The sequence below is a fragment of the Coloeus monedula genome (genome assembly GCF_965178545.1).
Source record: "Coloeus monedula genome assembly, chromosome: 35".
Taxonomy (NCBI): Eukaryota; Metazoa; Chordata; class Aves; order Passeriformes; family Corvidae; genus Coloeus; species Coloeus monedula.
The window spans coordinates 3147800-3169244 of NC_138815.1; the positions used below are offsets into that span (position 1 = coordinate 3147800).

The following is a 21445-nucleotide window of genomic DNA, read 5'->3' on the forward strand; positions in this document are numbered from 1 at the left end:
TATAAACCAGTTAAGCACCGGAGGGCTCCCAGTTTGTTCCAGTGTGACCCAGCAAGCCCCGGACTGGCCCCAGACGGGCTCTGCGGTGTCCCAGTTTGTCCCAGTATGACCCAACAGATCCCAGCTCAGCTTCAGAGGGGTTCCAGTTTGTCCCAGTTCGGCCCCAGCGTGTCCCAGTTCAGGCCCAGATGGCTCCTTGGGAGTCCCAGTTTGTCCCAGTAAGACCCAGCGGCACCCCGTCCGGCCTCGGGGGATTCCAGCCTGTCCCAGTATGCTCCAGTTTGCCCCAGTTCGCTCCCAGTTCGTCCCGGCCTCCGAATCAGCGGCGCCGCGTTGCCGAGCAACGCCTCGCCCCGCCCCCCGCGCGCTGTCAATCAACCGCGCCGCCCAATCAAAGGGCGAGGCAGGGCGCTGTCCGCAGGGGCGGGGCTTGCGCGGACAGGCAGCGGCTTGGACCAATGGGAAGAGCGCGAAGGCGGGCGCTGCGGCCGCGCGGACCAATGAGCGTCGCGGAAGCCCTGCAGGAGCGGCGCGGGCGGCCCCGTACGGCCCCTCAGAGCCGGGGCGGCGGCGGCGGCGGCGGCGAAGATGGCGGCGGCGGACGGCGACGACTCGCTTTACCCCATCGCGGTCCTCATCGACGAGCTCCGTAACGAGGACGTGCAGGTACCGCTCTCGGGGCCTCGCCGCGGTCCCCTCGGGCCCGCTCGCGATCCCCGGGGAGCCTCCGCGGCCTCGGGGCCCGGCCGCCATCGCGCCCTCGCCGCGGCGCCGCTTCTGGCGCTGCCGGCGGCCGCCAGCATGAGACGGCCGCTCTGATTGGTGGAGGCGGCCTGCCCCCCTCAGGCGCGGGCTAATGGGCAGCGGCGTTACTTCTGTGGGGGACGTTCTCGTCGCCGGGGGTGGTTGGGGTGAAAGGCGCGCTCCTATTGGCTGGCGGCCGCCTTGATTCTTTTGTTAGCCGCGTTCTGATTGGTCCGCAGCGCTCTGAGGGGCGGGGTGGGGGGGGAGAGAATCCACCCCGCCCGCTGCAGCGCCCCCTAGCGGCGGGGGCAGCGCGGCTGTTTCCCCCCGCCCCCTCGCCTCGCTGCGGCCAATGGCAGCGCGAGCCCGAGGCGGCGCCGCCCGCCATTGGCTGCCGCCCGCTGCGGGCGGGACTGCGCGGAGCCAATCGGGGGGCTCCTCTCTGCCGCGGCGCTGCTGCGGGGCCGTGAGACGGCGCTTCTGATTGGCTGCGTCGCGCCGGGGGCGGGGTTTCCCTCGTGAGGGGGCTTCCGTTGCCCCTGGGCCGGCTTTGGTTGCCCCCGGGAGGGCTCGGTTCTCCCTCCGGGGTAGGGGGCTTTATTTTCCCCTGGGGGGGTTTAGTTGCCGTGGGTAAGCTCAGCTCACCCTCACAAGGGCCAGGCAGCCGTTTTTGCCCCCTCTAAGGGGGAATTCCCGCCCAAAACGGGAGCTGCCCCACGCCCCCCCCCCACCCCCAAAACTCCATTTCGAGCGGGGAATTCCCGAGTTTTTTTCCCCCAGATTTTCCCACTTTTTCCCGTTTTTCACGGCAGCTGCGGCTCAACAGCATCAAGAAGCTCTCGACCATCGCGCTGGCGCTGGGCGTGGAGCGGACCCGCAGCGAGCTCCTGCCTTTCCTCACCGGTACCGGGGCGAGGGTCCCCCACAGCTGGGTTAGGCTGGGGAGGCCCTGGGGGGGTCCCTAATTCCTCTCTTTCCCCCCCAAAATCAACCCCGAGCTCTGATTGGCAGGGAGTGGGCGGGGCTTGGGGGTGGTGGGCGGGGCCTGGGGGTGATTGGCAGGTGCTGGAGGTGACGGGGGTGTCACTTGTGCTGTCCCCAGACACGATCTACGATGAGGACGAGGTGCTGCTGGCGCTGGCCGAGCAGCTCGGCACCTTCACCGCCCTCGTCGGGGGCCCCGAGTTCGTGCACTGCCTGCTGGTAGGCGAAAAACCTGCTTGGGACCCTAAAAATCGCACCTGGGAACCCCAAAAACACATCTGGGACCCCAAAAACCTGCTTGGGACCCCGAAAATCGCATGTGGGACCCTAAAAATTGCACCTGGGAACCCTAAAAATTGCACCTGGGAACCCCAAAAAGACATCTGGGACCCCAAAAAGCTGCCTGGGACCCCGAAAATCGCACCTGGGACCCTAAAAATTGCACCTGGGAACCCCAAAAACCCATCTGGGACCCCAAAAATCGCACCTGGGAACCCCAAAAACCCACCTGGGACCCTAAAAATCGCACCTGGGAACCCTAAAAATTGCACCTGGGAACCCCAAAAAGACATCTGGGACCCCAAAAAGCTGCCTGGGACCCCGAAAATCGCACTTGGGACCCTAAAAATTGCACCTGGGAACCCCAAAAACCCATCTGGGACCCCAAAAATCGCACCTGGGAACCCCAAAAACCCACCTGGGACCCTAAAAATCGCACCTGGGAACCCTAAAAATTGCACCTGGGAACCCCAAAAACACATCTGGGACCCCAAAAAGCTGCCTGGGACCCCGAAAATCGCACCTGGGACCCTAAAAATCGCACCTGGGAACCCTAAAAATTGCACCTGGGAACCCCAAAAACACATCTGGGACCCCAAAAAGCTGCCTGGGACCCTAAAAATCGCACCTGGGACCCTAAAAATCGCACCTGGGAACCCCAAAAACCCATCTGGGACCCCAAAAATCGCACCTGGGAACCCCAAAAACCCACCTGGGACCCTAAAAATGAGACCTGGAAACCCCGAAAACCCATCTGGGACCCCAAAAACCTGTCTGGGACCCCAAAAATTGCACCTGGGAACCCCAAAACCCCGCCTGGGACCCCAAAAACCCGCCTGGGACTCTGAAAACCTGTCTGGGACCCCGAAAACCCACGTGGGTCCCCAAAAATCGCACCTAGGAACCCCAAAAACCCATCTGGGACCTTAAAAATCAGACCTGGAAACCCCGAAAACGTGTCTGGGACCCCAAAAACCTGTCTGGGACCCCAAAAACCTGTCTGGGTCCCCAAAAATCGCACCTGGGAACCCCAAAAACCCCCTGGGACCCCAAAAATCAGATCTGGGACCCCAAAAATCGCACCTGGGACCCCAAAAAACAGACCTGAGACCCTAAAAATCAGACCTGGGACCCCAAAAACCCACTTGGGAACCCAAAATCACACCTGGGAGCCCAAAAAACCCACCTGGGACCCCAAAAATCACACCTGGCAACCTAAAAACCACATTTGGGACCCCAAAAACCACATCTTGGACCCCAAAATCACACGTGGGAACCCAAAAACCCGCCTGGGACCCCAAAAATCGCACCTGGGAGGGGCTAAAACCCACCTGAGGACCCCCAAACCCACCTGGGACCCCCAAAACCCACCTGGGGAGCCCCAAATTGCCCCTGGGACCCCCAAAACCCACCTGGGGACCCCCAGATCCCATCTGGGGACCCCAAAACCGCACCTGGGGACCACAAAAACCACCCCTGGGACCCCAAACCATACGTACAACCCCCAAAACCGCACCTGGGGACCCCAAAACCATCCCTGGGGACCCCAAAACCACCCCTGGGGAGCACAAAACCCACACCTGGGACCCCAAACCATACCTACGACCCCCAAAACCGCACCTGGGGACCCCCAAAACCCCACCTGGGGACCCCAAAACCCACCTGGGGACCCCAAAACCCACCTGGAGACCCCCAAAACCCCACCTGGGGACCCCAAAACCCCACCTGGGGACCCCCAAAACCCCACCTGGGGACCCCCACATCCGTCCCATTTCGCTCATATGTCCATGCCTCTGTCCACCCCACGTCCCTCTGTCCATCCCACGTCCCTCTGTCCACCCCACGTTCCTCTGTCCACCCCACGTTCCTCTGCCCACCCCACGTCCCTTTGTCCATCCCTCATCCCTCTGTCCACCCCACATCCCTCTGTCCATCCCTCATCCCTCTGTCCACCCTGCGTCCCCCTGCCCGCCCCGTGTCCATTTGTCCACCCCGCGTCCCTCTGCCCACCCCACATCCCTTTGCCCACCCCTCATCCCCCTGCCCCCCCTGCATCCCCCTGTCCCTCCCCGTGTCCGTCTGTCCGTCCCGCAGCCGCCGCTGGAGAGCCTGGCCACGGTGGAGGAGACGGTGGTGCGGGACAAGGCGGTGGAGTCCCTGCGGGCCGTGTCCCACGAGCACTCGCCACCGGACCTCGAGGGCCACTTCGTGCCGCTGGTCAAGCGCCTGGCGGGCGGCGACTGGTTCACGTCACGGACCTCGGCCTGCGGCCTCTTCAGCGTCTGCTACCCGCGCGTGTCCAGCCCCGTCAAGGCCGAGCTGCGCCAGTGAGTGACCGCGGGCACCTCGGGGTCCTCCACCCAACCTTGGTGTCCCTGACCCCACCTTGGTGTCCCCAACCCAACCTCAGGGTCCCCAACCCAACCTCAGGGTCCTCAACCCAACCTTGGTGTCCCCAACACCACCTTGATGTCCCCAACCCAACCTCGGGGTCCCCGACCCCACCTTGGTGTCCCCAACCCAACCTCGGGGTCCTCAACCCAACCTTGGTGTCCCCAACCCACTTTTGGTGTCCTCAGCCCAGCCTTGCTGTCCCCAACCCAACCTTGGTGTCCCCAACCCAAGCTCGGGGTCCCCAACCCAACCTTGGTGTCCCCAACCCAACCTTGGTGTCCCCAAACCAATTTTGGTGTCCCCAACCCAAGCTCAGGGTCCTCGAGCCAACCTTGGTGTCCCCAACTCCACCTTGGTGTCCCCAACCCAATTTTGGTGTCCCCAACCCAAGCTTGGTGTCCGTGACCCATCCTTGGTGTCCCCAACCCCACCTTGATGTCCCCAACCCCACCTCGGGGTCCTCCACCCAACCTTGGTGTCCCTGACCCCACCTTGGTGTCCTCAACCCAATTTTGGTGTCCCCAACCCAACCTCGGGGTCCACCTTGGTGTCCCCAACCCCACTTTGGGGTCCCCGATCCAACCTCGGGGTCCTCAACCCCACCTTGGTGTCCCCAACCCAATTTTGGTGTCCCCAACCCAAGCTTGGTGTCCGTGACCCATCCTTGGTGTCCCCAACCCCACCTTGATGTCCCCAACCCCACCTTGGGGTCCTCCACCCAACCTCGGGGTCCCCAACTCATGTCTGGTGTCCTCCACCCAACCTTGGTGTCCCCAGCCCAACCTCGGGGTCCTCCCCCCAACCTTGGTGTCCTTGATCCCACCTTGGTGTCCCCAACCCCACCTTGATGTCCCCGACCCAAGCTCGGGGTCCCCGACCCCACCTTGGTGTCCCCGACCCCACCTTGGTGTTCCCGACCCAGCCTTGGTGTCCCCAACCCAACCTTGGTGTCCCCAACCCAAGCTCAGGGTCCTCGAGCCAACCTTGGTGTCCCCAACCCGACCTCGGGGTCCTCCACCCAACCTTGGTGTCCCTGACCCCACCTTGGCGTTCTCAACCCCACCTTGGTGTCCTCAACCCAATTTTGGTGTCCCCAACCCAACCTTGGTGTCCCCAATCCAAGCTCAGGGTCCTCAAGCCAACCTTGGTGTCCCCAACCCAACCTTGGTGTCCCCAACCCAACCTCGGGGTCCTCCACCCAACCTTGGCGTCCTCAACCCCACCTTGGCGTCCCCAACCCAATTTTGGTGTCCCCAACCCAACCTTGGGGTCCTTGACCCAACCTCGGTGTCCTCCGCCCAACCTTGGTGTCCCCAACCCAGTTTTGATGTCCCTGAGCCCACCTTGGTGTCCTCAACCCAACCTTGGTGTCCTTGATCCAATTTTGGTGTCCCCATGCCCACCTTGGGGTCCTCAACCCAATTTTGGTGTCTCCAACCCAACTTCGGGGTCCTCAACCCCACCTTGGTGTCCCCAACCCAACCTTGGTGCCCTTGATCCAGTTTTGGTGTCCCCAACCCACTTTTGGTGTCCCCAACCCCATCTTGGTGTCCCTGACCCAATTTTGGTGTCCCCAACCCAACCTTGGTGTCCCCAACCCAAGCTCGGGGTCCTCAACCCAACCTTGGTGTCCCCAGCTCATTTGTGGTGTCCCCAGCCCATCCCTGATGTCCCCAACCCCACCTTGGTGTCCTCAACCCCACCTCAGGGTCCTCGAGCCAACCTTCGTGTCCCCAACCCCACCTTGGTGTCTCCAATCCCACCTTGGTGTCCCCGACCCAATTTTGATGTCCCCAACCCAATTTTGATGTCCCCAACCCAGTTTTGATGTCCCCAACCCCACCTTGGTGTCCCCAACCCCACCTTGGTGTCCCCAACCCCATCTTGGTGTCCCCGACCCAATTTTGGCATCCCCAACCCCATCTTGGTGTCCCCAACCCAATTTTGGCATCCCCAACTCCCCCTTAGTGTCCCCCAACCCTCTCCAGCTCCCCGCCGGCTCCTCCCCTCACCCCCGTGACCCCTGGGTGGCCCGGTTGCCCAGTGGCCAGTGGCCCGGGGCCATCAGCGAGGCGGTGTCCGCAGGTACTTCCGGAACCTGTGCTCGGACGACACGCCCATGGTGCGCCGCGCCGCCGCCTCCAAGCTGGGCGAGTTCGCCAAGGTGCTGGAGCTGGAGCACGTCAAGAGCGAGATCATCCCCATGTTCTCCAACCTGGCCTCCGACGAGCAGGTGCGGGCACCTGGGGGGCACCTGGGGGGCATCTCAGCACACCTGGGGGCACCTGGGGCACCTGAGGGGCATCTCAGCACACCTGGGGGTACCTGGGGGGCAGCTGGGGGCACCTAGGGGGCAGGTATGGGCACCTGGGGGACACCTGCGGGTACCTGGGGCACACCTGGGGGGCACCTGGGGCACACGTGGGCCACACCTGGGCATACCTGGTGCTCACCTGGGGGCACAACTGGGGCCACACCTGGGGCACACCTGGGGGCTCACCTGGGGCACACCTGGGGCTCACCTGGGGGCACACCTGGGGGCTCACCTGGGGCTCACCTGTGGGCACACCTGGCGGCACACCTGGGGCACACCTGGGGGCACACCTGGGGGCTCACCTGGGGCACACCTGGGGGCTCACCTGGGGCACACCTGGGGCCACACCTGGGGCCACACCTGGGGCACACCTGGGGGCTCACCTGGGGCACACCTGGGGCTCACCTGGCGGCACACCTGGGGCACACCTGGGGGCACACCTGGGGCTCACCTGGGGCACACCTGGGGGCACACCTGGGCCATACCTGGCCTCACTTGGGGGCACACCTGGGGCTCACCTGGGGCACACCTGGGGCCACACCTGGGGCCACACCTGGGGCCACACCTGGGGCTCACCTGGTGCTCACCTGGGGCCACACCTGGGGGCACACCTGGGGCACACCTGGGGCCACACCTGGGGCACACCTGGGGCTCACCTGGTGCTCACCTGGGGCCACACCTGGGGGCTCACCTGGGGGCACACCTGGGGCACACCTGGGGGCTCACCTGGGGGCTCACCTGGGGGCACACCTGGGCCACACCTGGGGGCTCACCTGGGGGCACACCTGGGGGCACACCTGGGGGCACACCTGGGGGCACACCTGGGCCACACCTGGGGGCTCACCTGGGGGCACACCTAGGGCACACCTGGGGCACACCTGGGCCACACCTGGGGGCACACCTGGGGCACACCTGGCGCTGAGGTGCCCGCGCCCCGGCAGGACTCGGTGCGGCTGCTGGCGGTCGAGGCGTGCGTGAGCATCGCGCAGCTGCTGCCGCAGGAGGAGCTCGAGGGGCTGGTGATGCCCACGCTGCGCCAGGCGGCCGAGGACAAGTCCTGGCGCGTGCGCTACATGGTGGCCGACAAGTTCACCGAGGTGGGCACGCACCTGGGGGCACCTGGGGGGGCACCTGGGGGCAGCTGAGGGCACCTGGGGGGGCACCTGGGGGGAGCTGGGGGCAGCTGGGAGGAGCTGAGGGCACCTGGGGGGAGCTGGGGGCAGCTGGGGAGGGGTCTGGGGACACCTGGGCATTCCTGGGGGCACCTGGGCGTACCTGGGGAGGGGTCTGGGGACACTTGGGCATCCCTGGGGGCACCTGGGGGTGCACCTGGGGACATCTGGGGACACCCGGGCACAGCTGGGGTCACACCTGGGCACAGCTGGGGGCACACCTGGGCGTACCTGGGCACACCTGGGGGTACCTGGGGGCACACCTGGGCATACCTGGGCACACCTGGGGGCACACCTGGGTGTACCTGGGCACGCCTGGGGGCACACCTGGGTGTACCTGGGCACGCCTGGGCACACCTGGGGACACACCTGGGCGTACCTGGGCACACCTGAGGGTACCTGGGGGCACACCTGGGTGTACCTGGGCACACCTGGGGGTACCTGGGGGCACACCTGGGTGTACCTGGGCACGCCTGGGGACACACCTGGGCGTACCTGGGCACGCCTGGGCACACCTGGGGGCACACCTGGGCGTACCTGGGCACACCTGGGGGTACCTGGGGACACACCTGGGTGTACCTGGGGGCACACCTGGGTGTACCTGGGCACACCTGGGCACACCCCACGCCGTGCCCCCGCAGCTGCAGCGCGCCGTGGGCCCCGAGATCACCAAGACCGACCTGGTGGGCGCCTTCCAGAGCCTCATGAAGGACTGCGAGGCCGAGGTCCGGGCGGCCGCCTCGCACAAGGTCAAAGGTCAGCGGCCACCCCGCGCCCGCCCCGCTGGCCACAACACCCCCCCGGTGGCCACAATCCCCCCCGCCCGATGTCCCCTTTGATGTCCCCAACCCCCTCCCCGATGTCCCCAGAGTTCTGCGAGAATCTCTCCCCCGACTGCCGCGAGGCCGTGATCATGGGCCAGATCCTGCCCTGCATCAAGGTGAGCGCTGGGGGCACCTGGGGACACACCTGGGCACACCTGGGGACACACCTGGGCACACCTGGGGGCACCTGGGGACACCTGGGGGCACCTGGGACAGCTGGGGGCATCTGGGGATACACCTGGGGACAGCTGGGCACACCTGGGGGCACCTGGAGACACCTGGGGACAGCTGGGGGCACCTGGGGATACACCTGGGGACAGCTGGGCACACCTGGGGGCACCTGGAGACAGCTGGGGATGCACCTGGGGACACCTGGGGGCATCTGGGGACAGTTGGGGGCACCTGGGGGTATCTGGGATATATCTGGGGACACTTGAGACACCTGGGCATGCCCGGGGACAGCTGGGGGTAGCTGGGACACACCTGGGGACACATCTGGGCCACCTTGGGGCCACCTGGGGGTACCTGGGGACACCTGAGGACACACCTGGGCCACCTTGGGGCTACCTTGGGGTTGCCTTGTGGTACCTGAGGATGTTTGGGACACACTTGGGGATGGCTGGGGACACCTGGGACACACCTGGAGGCACCAGAGGGAGTCCCTGGGGCCACCTGAGGGCACCTGGGGGTACCTGGGCCATACCTGGGGACACATTTGGGCCACCTGGGGGTACCTGGGCCATACCTGGGGACACATTTGGGCTACCTGGGGGTACCTGGGCCATACCTGGGGACACATTTGGGCCACCTGGGGGTACCTGGGACCCCCCGGGTGGCGCAGGTGCCCCCCCAGCCGCGTACCTGTGGCAGGAGCTGGTGTCGGATGCCAACCAGCACGTGAAGTCAGCGCTGGCCTCGGTGATCATGGGGCTGTCACCGATCCTGGGCAAGGACAACACCGTGGAGCACCTGCTGCCCTTGTTCCTGGCACAGCTCAAGGACGAGGTGACACCTGGGGGGGCACACCTGGGCACACCTGGGCACACCTGGGCACACCTGGGCACACACCTGGGCACACCTGGGGGGGGATGAAGCTGCTGCCCCTGTTCCTGGCACAGCTCAAGGAGGAGGTGGGACAGGGGGACACACCTGGGCACACACCTGGGCACACACCTGGGCACACCTGGGGAGCCACAAACCACTGCCGGCTCCTCCCAGTCCCTCCCAGTTCTCCCCAGTTCACCCCCGACTTTCTCCAACATCACAGAGTTCCTTCCCAGTTTCTCCCAGTGCCTCCCAGTTTCTCCCAGTGCCTCCCAGTTCATCCCAGTGCCTCCCAGTATTCTCGTACGAGGCTTTAGGTCCTTCTCAGTTCATCCCAGTCCGTCCCAGTCTCTCCCAGCGCCCCCGTGCAAGGCCATGAGCCCTTCCCAGTCCCTCCCAGTCCCTCCCAGTATCCTCAACAAGGCTTTAGGTTCCTCCCAGTCCCTCCCAGTTCGTCCCAGTCCCTCCCAGTTGGTCTTCAGCAGCCCCCAGCTCCTTCCCGGTCTGCCCCAGTCCCTCCCAGCACCCTCATGCAAGGCCACGAACCCCTCCCAGTCCCTCCCAGTCCCTCCTAGTATCCTCAATAAGGCTTTAGGTTATTCCCAGTCCCTCCCAGTTCATCCCAGTCCCTCCCAGTTCATTTTCAGCAGCCCCCAGCTTCTTCCCAGTCCCTCCCAGCACCCCTGTGCAAGGCCACGAGCCCTTCCCAGTCCCTCCCAGTCCCTTCCAGTATCCTCACCAAGGCTTTAGATCACTCCCAGTCCCTCCCAGTTCATCCCAATCCCTCCCGCTTCCTCCCAGCACCCCTGTGCAAGGCCATGAGCCCCTCCCAGTCCCTCCCATTGCCCACCAGCTCTTTTCCAGTCTGCCCCAGTCCCTCCCAGTCCCTCCCAGTATCCTCATACAAGGCCTTACGTCCCTCCCAGTCCCTCCCACTTCATCCCAATCTCTCCCAGTCCTTCCCAGCAACACCATACAAAGCCCCAAACCCTTCCCAGTCCCTCCCAGTCCCTCCCGGTCCCTCCCGATCCTTCCCCTCACCCCCCGTGCGAGCCTTCCACGGGCTCCCAGCCCTTCCCAGTAACTCCCAGTTGCCTCCCAGTGCCCCGAGGTGCGGCTGAACATCATCTCGAACCTGGACTGCGTCAACGAGGTCATCGGCATCCGGCAGCTCTCGCAGTCGCTGCTGCCGGCCATCGTCGAGCTGGCCGAGGACGCCAAGTGGCGCGTGCGGCTGGCCATCATCGAGTACATGCCGCTGCTGGCCGGCCAGCTGGTGAGCACTGGGAGGCACTGGGAGGGACTGGGAGGCACTGGGAGGGAGTTAGAGCAGTGTATGGGGCGCTGGGATCTACTGGGATGTACTGGGAGGGGGCTGTGGTGTGTCCAGTTGGCCATCATCGAGTACATGCCGCTGCTGGCCGGCCAGCTGGTGAGCACTGGGAGGCACTGGGAGGGACTGGGATAGACTGGGAGGCACTGGGAGGGAGTTAGAGCAGTGTATGGGGCACTGGGATGTACTGGGATATACTGGGAGGGGGCTGTGGTGTGTCCAGCTGGCCATCATCGAGTACATGCCGCTGCTGGCCGGCCAGCTGGTGAGCACTGGGAGGCACTGGGAGAGACTGGGAACCACTGGGAGCTGCTGGGAGGGAGTTAGAGCAGTGTATGGGGCACTGGGATATACTGGGAGGGGGCTGTGGTGTGTCCAGCTGGCCATCATCGAGTACATGCCGCTGCTGGCCGGCCAGCTGGTGAGCACTGGGAGGCACTGGGAGAGACTGGGAGCCACTGGGAACCACTGGGAGGGAGTTAGAGCAGTGTATGGGGCACTGGGATGTACTGGGATGTACTGGGAGGGGGCTGTGGTGTGTCCAGCTGGCCATCATCGAGTACATGCCGCTGCTGGCCGGCCAGCTGGTGAGCACTGGGAGGCACTGGGAGGCACTGGGAGGCACTGGGAGCTGCTGGGAGCCGCTGGGAGGGAGTTAGAGGAGTGTATGGGGCACTGGGATCTACTGGGATGTACTGGGAAGGGGCTGTGGTGTGTCCAGCTGGCCATCATCGAGTACAGGCCGCTGCTGGCCGGCCAGCTGGTGAGCACTGGGAGGCACTGGGAGGGACTGGGAGGCACTGGGAGCTGCTGGGAGCCGCTGGGAGGGAGTTAGAGGAGTGTATGGGGCACTGGGATCTACTGGGATGTACTGGGAGGGGGCTGTGGTGTGTCCAGCTGGCCATCATCGAGTACATGCCGCTGCTGGCCGGCCAGCTGGTGAGCACTGGGAGGCACTGGGAGAGACTGGGAGGCACTGGGAGCCACTGGGAGGGAGTTAGAGCAGTGTATGGGGCACTGGGATGTACTGGGATATACTGGGAGGGGGCTGTGGTGTGTCCAGCTGGCCATCATCGAGTACATGCCGCTGCTGGCCGGCCAGCTGGTGAGCACTGGGAGGGACTGGGAGAGACTGGGAGGCACTGGGAGCTGCTGGGAGGGAGTTAGAGCAGTGTATGGGGCACTGGGAGGCACTGGGATATACTGGGAGGGGGCTGTGGTGTGTCCAGCTGGCCATCATCGAGTACAGGCCGCTGCTGGCCGGCCAGCTGGTGAGCACTGGGAGGCACTGGGAGGGACTGGGATAGACTGGGAGGCACTGGGAGGGAGTTAGAGCAGTGTATGGAGGCACTGGGAGAGACTGGGATGTACTGGGAACCACTGGGAGGGAGTTAGAGCAGTGTATGGGGCACTGGGATGTACTGGGATGTACTGGGAGGGGGCTGTGGTGTGTCCAGCTGGCCATCATCGAGTACATGCCACTGCTGGCCGGCCAGCTGGTGAGCACTGGGAGGCACTGGGAGGGACTGGGAGGCACTGGGAGCTGCTGGGAGCCGCTGGGAGGGAGTTAGAGGAGTGTATGGGGCACTGGGATCTACTGGGATGTACTGGGAGGGGGCTGTGGTGTGTCCAGCTGGCCATCATCGAGTACATGCCGCTGCTGGCCGGCCAGCTGGTGAGCACTGGGAGGCACTGGGAGAGACTGGGAACCACTGGGAGCTGCTGGGAGGGAGTTAGAGCAGTGTATGGAGGCACTGGGAGAGACTGGGATGTACTGGGAACCACTGGGAGGGAGTTAGAGCAGTGTATGGGGCACTGGGAGGCACTGGGATGTACTGGGATAGAGTGGGAGGCACTGGGAGGGAGTTAGAGCAGTGTATGGGGCACTGGGATGTACTGGGATATACTGGGAGGGGGCTGTGGTGTGTCCAGCTGGCCATCATCGAGTACATGCCACTGCTGGCCGGCCAGCTGGTGAGCACTGGGAGGCACTGGGAGGGACTGGGAGGCACTGGGAGCTGCTGGGAGCCGCTGGGAGGGAGTTAGAGGAGTGTATGGGGCACTGGGATCTACTGGGATGTACTGGGAGGGGGCTGTGGTGTGTCCAGCTGGCCATCATCGAGTACATGCCGCTGCTGGCCGGCCAGCTGGTGAGCACTGGGAGGCACTGGGAGAGACTGGGAACCACTGGGAGCTGCTGGGAGGGAGTTAGAGCAGTGTATGGAGGCACTGGGAGAGACTGGGATGTACTGGGAACCACTGGGAGGGAGTTAGAGCAGTGTATGGGGCACTGGGAGGCACTGGGATGTACTGGGATAGAGTGGGAGGCACTGGGAGGGAGTTAGAGCAGTGTATGGGGCACTGGGATGTACTGGGATATACTGGGAGGGGGCTGTGGTGTGTCCAGCTGGCCATCATCGAGTACATGCCGCTGCTGGCCGGCCAGCTGGTGAGCACTGGGAGGCACTGGGATAGACTGGGAACCACTGGGAGCTGCTGGGAGGGAGTTAGAGCAGTGTATGGAGGCACTGGGAGAGACTGGGATGTACTGGGAACCACTGGGAGGGAGTTAGAGCAGTGTATGGGGCACTGGGAGTGACTGGGATGTACTGGGAAGGGGCTGTGGTGTGTCCAGCTGGCCATCATCAAGTACATGCCGCTGCTGGCCGGCCAGCTGGTGAGCACTGGGAGGCACTGGGAGGGACTGGGAGGCACTGGGAGCTGCTGGGAGCCGCTGGGAGGGAGTTAGAGGAGTGTATGGGGCACTGGGATCTACTGGGATGTACTGGGAGGGGGCTGTGGTGTGTCCAGCTGGCCATCATCGAGTACATGCCGCTGCTGGCCGGCCAGCTGGTGAGCACTGGGAGGCACTGGGAGGGACTGGGAGGCACTGGGAGGGACTGGGAGGCACTGGGATATACTGGGAGGCACTGGGAGGGCACTGGTCTGTACTGGGATATACTGGGAGGCACCGGGGGGGTTGCGTGGCGTCGTGTGGGTTCACTGGAGCGCACTGGTCTGTACGGGGAGGGCGTTGGTTCGTACTGGTTCGTACTGGTTTGTACTGGTTCGTACTGGTTTGTACTGGTTCGTCGTGCCCTGCGTGCATCTGTACTGGTTTGTAGCGGTCCATACTGGTCCGTACTGGTCCATACTGGTTTCTCTCCCTGCAGGGTGTGGAGTTCTTCGATGAGAAGCTGAACTCGCTCTGCATGGCCTGGCTGGTGGACCACGGTACTGGGAGCTACTGGGAGCCACTGGGAGGGTTACTGGGAGCCACTGGGAGGGCTACTGGGAGCCACTGGGAGGGTTACTGGGAGCTACTGGTCTATACTGGTGTCTCCCTACACCGCACCATTTACGCCCCTGCCAGCAGTAACTGGTGCAAACTGGGAGCCGTGGGTGGGCGGTACTGGTTTGTACTGGTTCATACGGGCTTGTACAGGTTTATGCTGGTTTGTATTGGTTCCTATGGGTTTATACTGGTCCATACTGGTCTATACTGGTTTGTACTGGTCCGTACTGGTCCATCTTGGTCCGTACTGGCCTGTACTGGTTCATACAGCTCCATACTGCCCCGTACTGGTCCATACTGGTCCATACTGGTCCATACTGGTCTGTACTGCCCTGTACCGATGCATACTGATCTATACTGGTTTATACTGGTCAGTACTGCCCCGTACTGGTCCATACTGGTCCATACTGGTCTGTACTGCCCTGTACCGATCTGTACTGATTTATACTGGTTTATACTGGTCCGTACTGCCCCGTACTGCCCCGTACTGGTCCATACTGGTCCGTACTGGTCTATACTGATGTATACTGGTTTATACTGCCGTGTACTGCCCCGTACTGGTCCATACTGGTCCATAGTGGTCCGTACTGCCCTGTACTGCCCCGTACTGGTCCATACTGGCCCATACTGGTCCATACTGGTCTGTAATGCCCTGTACCGATGCGTACTGATCTATACTGGTTTGTACTGGTCCGTACTGCCCCGTACTGGTCCATGCTGGTCTGTACTGGCTTGTTCTGATCTATACTGGTTTATACTGGTCCGTACTGGTCCATACTGATCTGTCCTGATCCGTACTGATTTATACTGGTTTATACTGGTCCGTACTGCCCCGTACTGGTCCATACTGGTCCGTACTGGCTTGTACCAATCCGTACTGATCCGTACTGGTTTATACTGGTCCGTACTGGTCCATACTGGTTTATACTGGCTTGTTCTGATCTATACTGGTCCGTACTGGTCCATACTGGTCCGTACTGGCTTGTTCTGATCTATACTGGTTTATACTGGTCCGTACTGCCCCGTACTGATCCGTACTGATCTATACTGGTTTATACTGGTCCGTACTGGTCCATACTGATCCGTCCTGATCCGTACTGATTTATACTGGTTTATACTGGTCCGTACTGCCCCGTACTGGTCCATACTGGTCCGTACTGGCCTATACTAATCTATACTGGTCCGTACTGCCCTGTACTGATCCGTACTGATCCGTCCTGGTTTATACTGGTCCGTACTGGTCCATACTGGTCCGTACTGGCTTGTACCAATCCGTACTGATCTGTACTGGTTTATATTGGTCCATACTGGTCCATACTGCTCCGTACTGGCTTGTTCTGATCTATACTGGTTTATACTGGTCCGTACTGCCCCGTACTGATCCGTACTGATCTATACTGGTTTATACTGGTCCGTACTGGTCCGTCCTGATCCGTACTGATTTATACTGGTTTATACTGGTCCGTACTGCCCCGTACTGGTCCATACTGGTCCGTACTGGCCTATACTAATCTATACTGGTCCGTACTGCCCTGTACTGATCCGTACTGATCCGTCCTGGTTTATACTGGTCCGTACTGGTCCATACTGGTCCGTACTGCCCTGTACTGATCCGTACTGATCCGTCCTGGTTTATACTGGTCCGTACTGGTCCATACTGGTCCGTACTGGTCCGTACTGGCTTGTACCAATCCGTACTGATCCGTACTGGTTTATACTGGTCCATACTGGTCCATACTGCTCCGTACTGGCTTGTTCTGATCTATACTGGTTTATACTGGTCCGTACTGCCCCGTACTGATCTATACTGGTTTATACTGGTCCGTACTGGTCCATACTGATCCGTCCTGATCCGTACTGATTTATACTGGTTTATACTGGTCCGTACTGCCCCGTACTGGTCCATACTGGTCCGTACTGGCCTATACTAATCTATACTGGTCCGTACTGCCCTGTACTGATCCGTACTGATCCGTCCTGGTTTATACTGGTCCGTACTGGTCCATACTGGTCCATACTGGCTTGTACCAATCCGTACTGATCTGTACTGGTTTATATTGGTCCATACTGGTCCATACTGCTCCGTACTGGCTTGTTCTGATCTATACTGGTCCATACTGGTCCATACTCGTCCATACTGGCTTGTTCTGATCTATACTGGTTTATACTGGTCCATACTGCCCCGTACTGATCCGTACTGGTCCATACTGGTCCATACTGCTCCATACTGGCTTGTTCTGATCTATACTGGTCCATACTGGTCCGTACTGCCCTGTACCGATCCGTACTGATCCGTACTGGTTTATACTGGTCCGTACTGCCCTAAACTGATCTATACTGGTTTCTACTGCCCCGTACTGCCCCGTACTGGTGCATACTGGTCCATACTGGTTCCCCGCAGTGTACGCCATCCGCGAGGCCGCCACCAGTAACCTGCGCAAGCTGGTGGAGCGCTTCGGGCACACCTGGGCCCAGGGCACCATCGTGCCCAAGGTGCTGGCCATGGCCGCCGACCCCAACTACCTGCACCGCATGACCACGCTCTTCTGCATCAACGTGAGGGCTACTGGGGGCACTGGGAGGGCTACTGGGGACACTGGGAGGGCTACTGGGGCAACTGGAGCTATTGGGGTAATTGGGGTAATTGAGGTAATTGGGGTAATTGAGGTAACTGGGGTAACTGGGGTAACTGGGGTAACTGGTGACCCCAACTACCTGCACCGCATGACCACGCTCTTCTGCATCAACGTGAGGGCTACTGGGGACACTGGGAGGGCTACTGGGGACACTGGGAGGGCAACTGGGGCAACTGGGGTAACTGGGGTAACTGGGAGGGACTGGTGACCCCAACTACCTGCACCGCATGACCACGCTGTTCTGCATCAATGTGAGGGCTACTGGGGACACTGGGAGGGCTACTGGGGCGACTGGGGTAACTGGGGTAACTGGTGACCCCAACTGCCTGCACCGCATGACCACGCTCTTCTGCATCAACGTGAGGGCTACTGGGGGCACTGGGAGGGCTACTGGGGACACTGGGAGGGCTACTGGGGCAACTGGGGCAACTGGGGTAACTGGGAGGGACTGGTGACCCCAACTACCTGCACCGCATGACCACGCTCTTCTGCACAAACGTGAGGGCTACTGGGGACACTGGGAGGGCTACTGAGGGGACTGGGAGGCAACTGGGAGGGACTGAGGGGCAACCGGGGGTGTCTGGGGCTACCTGGGGGTACCTGGACACACCTGGGGACACACCTGGGGACACACCTGGGGGTACCTGGGCACACCTGGGGGTACCTGGGCACACCTGGGGGTACCTGGGCACCCCTGGGCACACCTGGGCACACCTGGGCACACCTGGGGGTACCTGGGCACACCTGGGGGTACCTGGGCACACCTGGGCACACCTGGGCACACCTGGGGGTACCTGGGCACCCCTGGGCACACCTGGGCACACCTGGGCACCCCCGCCGCCCGCGCAGGTGCTGTCCGAGGTGTGTGGCCAGGAGGTGACCACGACGCAGATGCTGCCCACGGTGCTGCGCATGGCGGCCGACGCCGTGGCCAACGTCCGCTTCAACGTGGCCAAGTCGCTGCAGCGCATCGGGCCCATCCTGGACAGCGGGTACCTGCTCGGCCTGGGCTGGGTTATACTGGGTTATACTGGGTTATACTGGTTTGGGCGGGTTTGGGTGGGTTTGGGCTGGTTTGGGCAGGTTTGGGAGGGTTTGGGCTGGTTTGGGCAGGTTTGGGTGGGTTTGGGCTGGTTTGGGCAGGTTTGGGTGGGTTTGGGCTGGTTTGGGAGGGTTTGGGCTAGTTTGGGCTGGTTGGGACTGGTCTGGACTGGTTTGGGTTGGTTTAGACTGGTTTATACTGGTTTATATTGGGTTATACTGGTTTGGGTGGGTTTGGGCTGGTTTGGGAGGGTTTGGGCTAGTTTGGGCTGGTTGGGACTGGTCTGGACTGGTTTGGGTTGGTTTAGACTGGTTTATACTGGTTTATATTGGGTTATACCGGTTTGGGAGGGTTTGGGCTAGTTTGGGCTGGTTGGGACTGGTCTGGACTGGTTTGGGTTGGTTTAGACTGGTTTAGACTGGTTTATATTGGGTTATACTGGTTTGGGTGGGTTTGGGCTGGTTTGGGAGGGTTTGGGCTAGTTTGGGTTGGTTTGGGCTGGTTGGGACTGGTCTGGACTGGTTTGGGTTGGTTTATACTGGTTTAGACTGGTTTATACTGGGTTAGACTGGTTTATACTGGTTTGGGTGGGTTTGGGCTGGTTTGGGAGGGTTTGGGCTAGTTTGGGTGGGTTTGGGCTAGTTTGGGCTGGTTGGGACTGGTCTGGACTGCTTTGGGTTGGTTTAGACTGGTTTATACTGGTTTATATTGGGTTATACTGGTTTGGGAGGGTTTGGGCTAGTTTGGGTGGGTTTGGGCTAGTTTGGGCTGGTTGGGACTGGTCTGGACTGCTTTGGGTTGGTTTAGACTGGTTTATACTGGTTTGGGCAGGTTTGGATGGGTTTGGAAGGGTTTGGGCTAGTTTGGGTTGGTTTGGATTGGTTTGGGCTGGTTGGGACTGGTCTGGACTGGTTTATATTGGTTTGGACTGGTTTATACTGGTTTGGGTTGGTTTATACTGGTTTGGATTGGTTTGGGGTGGGTTTGGGCTGGTTCGGGTGGGTTTAGACTGGTTTGGACTAGTTTATACTGGTTTATGCTAGTGTGGGCTGGTTGGGACTGGTCTGGACTGGTTTGGATTGGTTTGGGCTGGTTTGGGCAGGTTTGGGGTGGTCGGGACTGGTTTGGACTGGTTGGGACTGGTTTGGGCTGGTTTATACTGGTTTGGAGTGGTTTAGACTGGTTTGGGCAGGTTTGGGGTGGGTTTGGGCTGGTTTGGATTGGTTTATACTGGTTTGGGTTGGTTTAGACTGGTTTGTGCTGGTTTATACTGGTTGGGACTGGTTTGGATTGGTTTGGGCTGGTTGGGACTGGTTTGGACTGGTTTATATTGGTTTAGACTGGTTTGGGTTGGTTTAGACTGGTTTATACTGGTTTGGAGCAGTGCGGTCATTTCCTAGCGTGGCACTGCTCCCCCTGGTGGCCGCGCTGGGGCAGTGCCCGGCCCTGTCACACACCTGGTCCTGGGTCACCTGTGCCACCTGTGCCACCTGTGCCACCTGTCCCTCACCTGTGTCCCCTGTGTCCCCTGTGCCACCTGGGTCACCTGTGCCACCTGTGCCACCTGGGTCACCTGTGCCACCTGTCCCTCACCTGTGTCCCCTGTGTTACCTGTGCCACCTGTGTTAACTGTGCCACCTGTCCCTCACCTGTGTCCCCTGTGTCCCCTGTGTTACCTGTGCCACCTGTGCCACTTGTCCCTCACCTGTGCCACCTGTGTCCCCTGTGCCACCTGTGTCCCCTGTGCCACCTGTGCCACCTGTGCCACCTGGGTCACCTGTGCCACCTGTCCCTCACCTGTGTCCCCTGTGTCCCCTGTGTCCCCTGTGCCACCTGTGTCCCCTGTGCCACCTGTGCCACCTGGGTCACCTGTGCCACCTGTCCCTCACCTGTGTCCCCTGTGCCACCTGTGTCCCCTGTGTCCCCTGTGCCACCTGTGCCACCTGTCCCTCACCTGTGCCACCTGTGTCACCTGTGTTACCTGTGTTACCTGTGCCACCTGTGTCCCCTGTGTCCCCTGTGTCCCCTGTGCCACCTGTGTCCCCTGTGCCACCTGTGCCACCTGTGTTACCTGTGTTACCTGTGTCCCCTGTGTTACCTGTGCCACCTGTGCCACCTGTGTTACCTGTGTCCCCTGTGCCACCTGTGCCACCTGTGTCACCTGTGTTACCTGTGTCCCCTGTGTCCCCTGTGTCCCCTGTGCCACCTGTCCCTGTCACCTGTGTCACCCAACTCTCACCTGTGTCCCCTCCCCTGTCCCTCCCCTGTCCGTGTGTCCCTCCCCTGTCCCTGCCCTGTCCCTCCCCTGTCCGTGTGTCCCTCCCCTGTCCGTGTGTCCCTGCCCTGTCCCTCACCTGTCCGTGCCCCGCCCAGGACGCTGCAGACCGAGGTGAAGCCGGTGCTGGAGAAGTTGACGCAGGACCAGGACGTCGACGTCAAGTACTTCGCACAGGAGGCGCTGACAGGTGAGACTGGGACACACCTGGGGGGAACTGGGGGGAACTGGGGACAGTCGGAGACACCTGGGGAGAACTGGGGGGACATTGGGGGTACCTGGGGGGAACTGGGGGCACCTGGGGGGAATTGGGGGGACACTGGGGGCACCTGGGGGGAACTGGAGGGAACTGGGGGCACCTGGGGGGAACTGGAGGGAACTGGGGGCACCTGGGGGCACCTGGGGGGGAACTGGGGGCACCTGGGGGGAATTGGGGGCACCTGGGGAGAACTGGGGGGACCTGGGGACAGTCAGAGACACCTGGGGGCACCTGGGGGGACCTGGGGGCACCTGGGGGGAACTGGAGGGAACTGGGGGCACCTGGGGGCACCTGAGGGGAACTGTGGGGACACTGGGGACACCTGGGGGGAACTGGGGGCACCTGGGGGGACACTGGAGGGAACTGGGGGGAACTGGGGGCACCTGGGGGGAACTGGGGACAGTCAGAGACACCTGGGGGCACCTGGGGAGTCAGGGGACATCTGGGGACACCTGAGGACATTGGGGGTACCTGGGGGACACCTGGGACACACCTGGTGACCCCGAGGTGACCCCGAGGTGACCCCGAGCTGACCCCTCTGTCCCCTCCTCCCCCCCCCCCCCCCCCGCAGTGCTGGCGCTGGCCTGACCCCTCCCCCCGGAGCTCCCCGCATGTGACCGGAGCTGTGACCGCCCCTCCCCCCATCCCCCCCCACCACGGTGTCACCCCTCCCCCACCCACCCCGGGGGGTGTCCCCTCCCCCACCCCTGCTCCGCCCCCCCCTCCCCCCGCTGTTAATTAATTATCGATGATTTCACCGTTAATAAAAACCACAACGAGACTGCGGAGTCGTTTATTTGGGGGGGAGGGGGGAGGGGAAGCGGCAGCTCGGGTCACGTGATGCGAAACG

General features: G+C 62.0%; 1 protein-coding gene across 1 annotated transcript; it reads left to right on the forward strand.

The window, feature by feature from the left end:
* The first annotated feature begins 45 nt into the window (after window positions 1–45).
* On the forward strand, window positions 46–21376 carry PPP2R1A (protein phosphatase 2 scaffold subunit Aalpha). The gene is made up of 15 exons (XM_082299944.1): window positions 46–666; window positions 1557–1647; window positions 1847–1947; window positions 4102–4334; window positions 6487–6634; window positions 7657–7812; window positions 8529–8643; window positions 8757–8827; window positions 9582–9716; window positions 10858–11031; window positions 14262–14322; window positions 16785–16939; window positions 17869–18011; window positions 20435–20526; window positions 21167–21376. The coding sequence occupies exons 1-15, from the start codon at window positions 589–591 to the stop codon at window positions 21181–21183; spliced, it is 1770 nt and encodes a 589-aa protein (XP_082156070.1). The 5' UTR covers window positions 46–588; the 3' UTR covers window positions 21184–21376.
* Window positions 21377–21445: the final 69 nt, after the last annotated feature.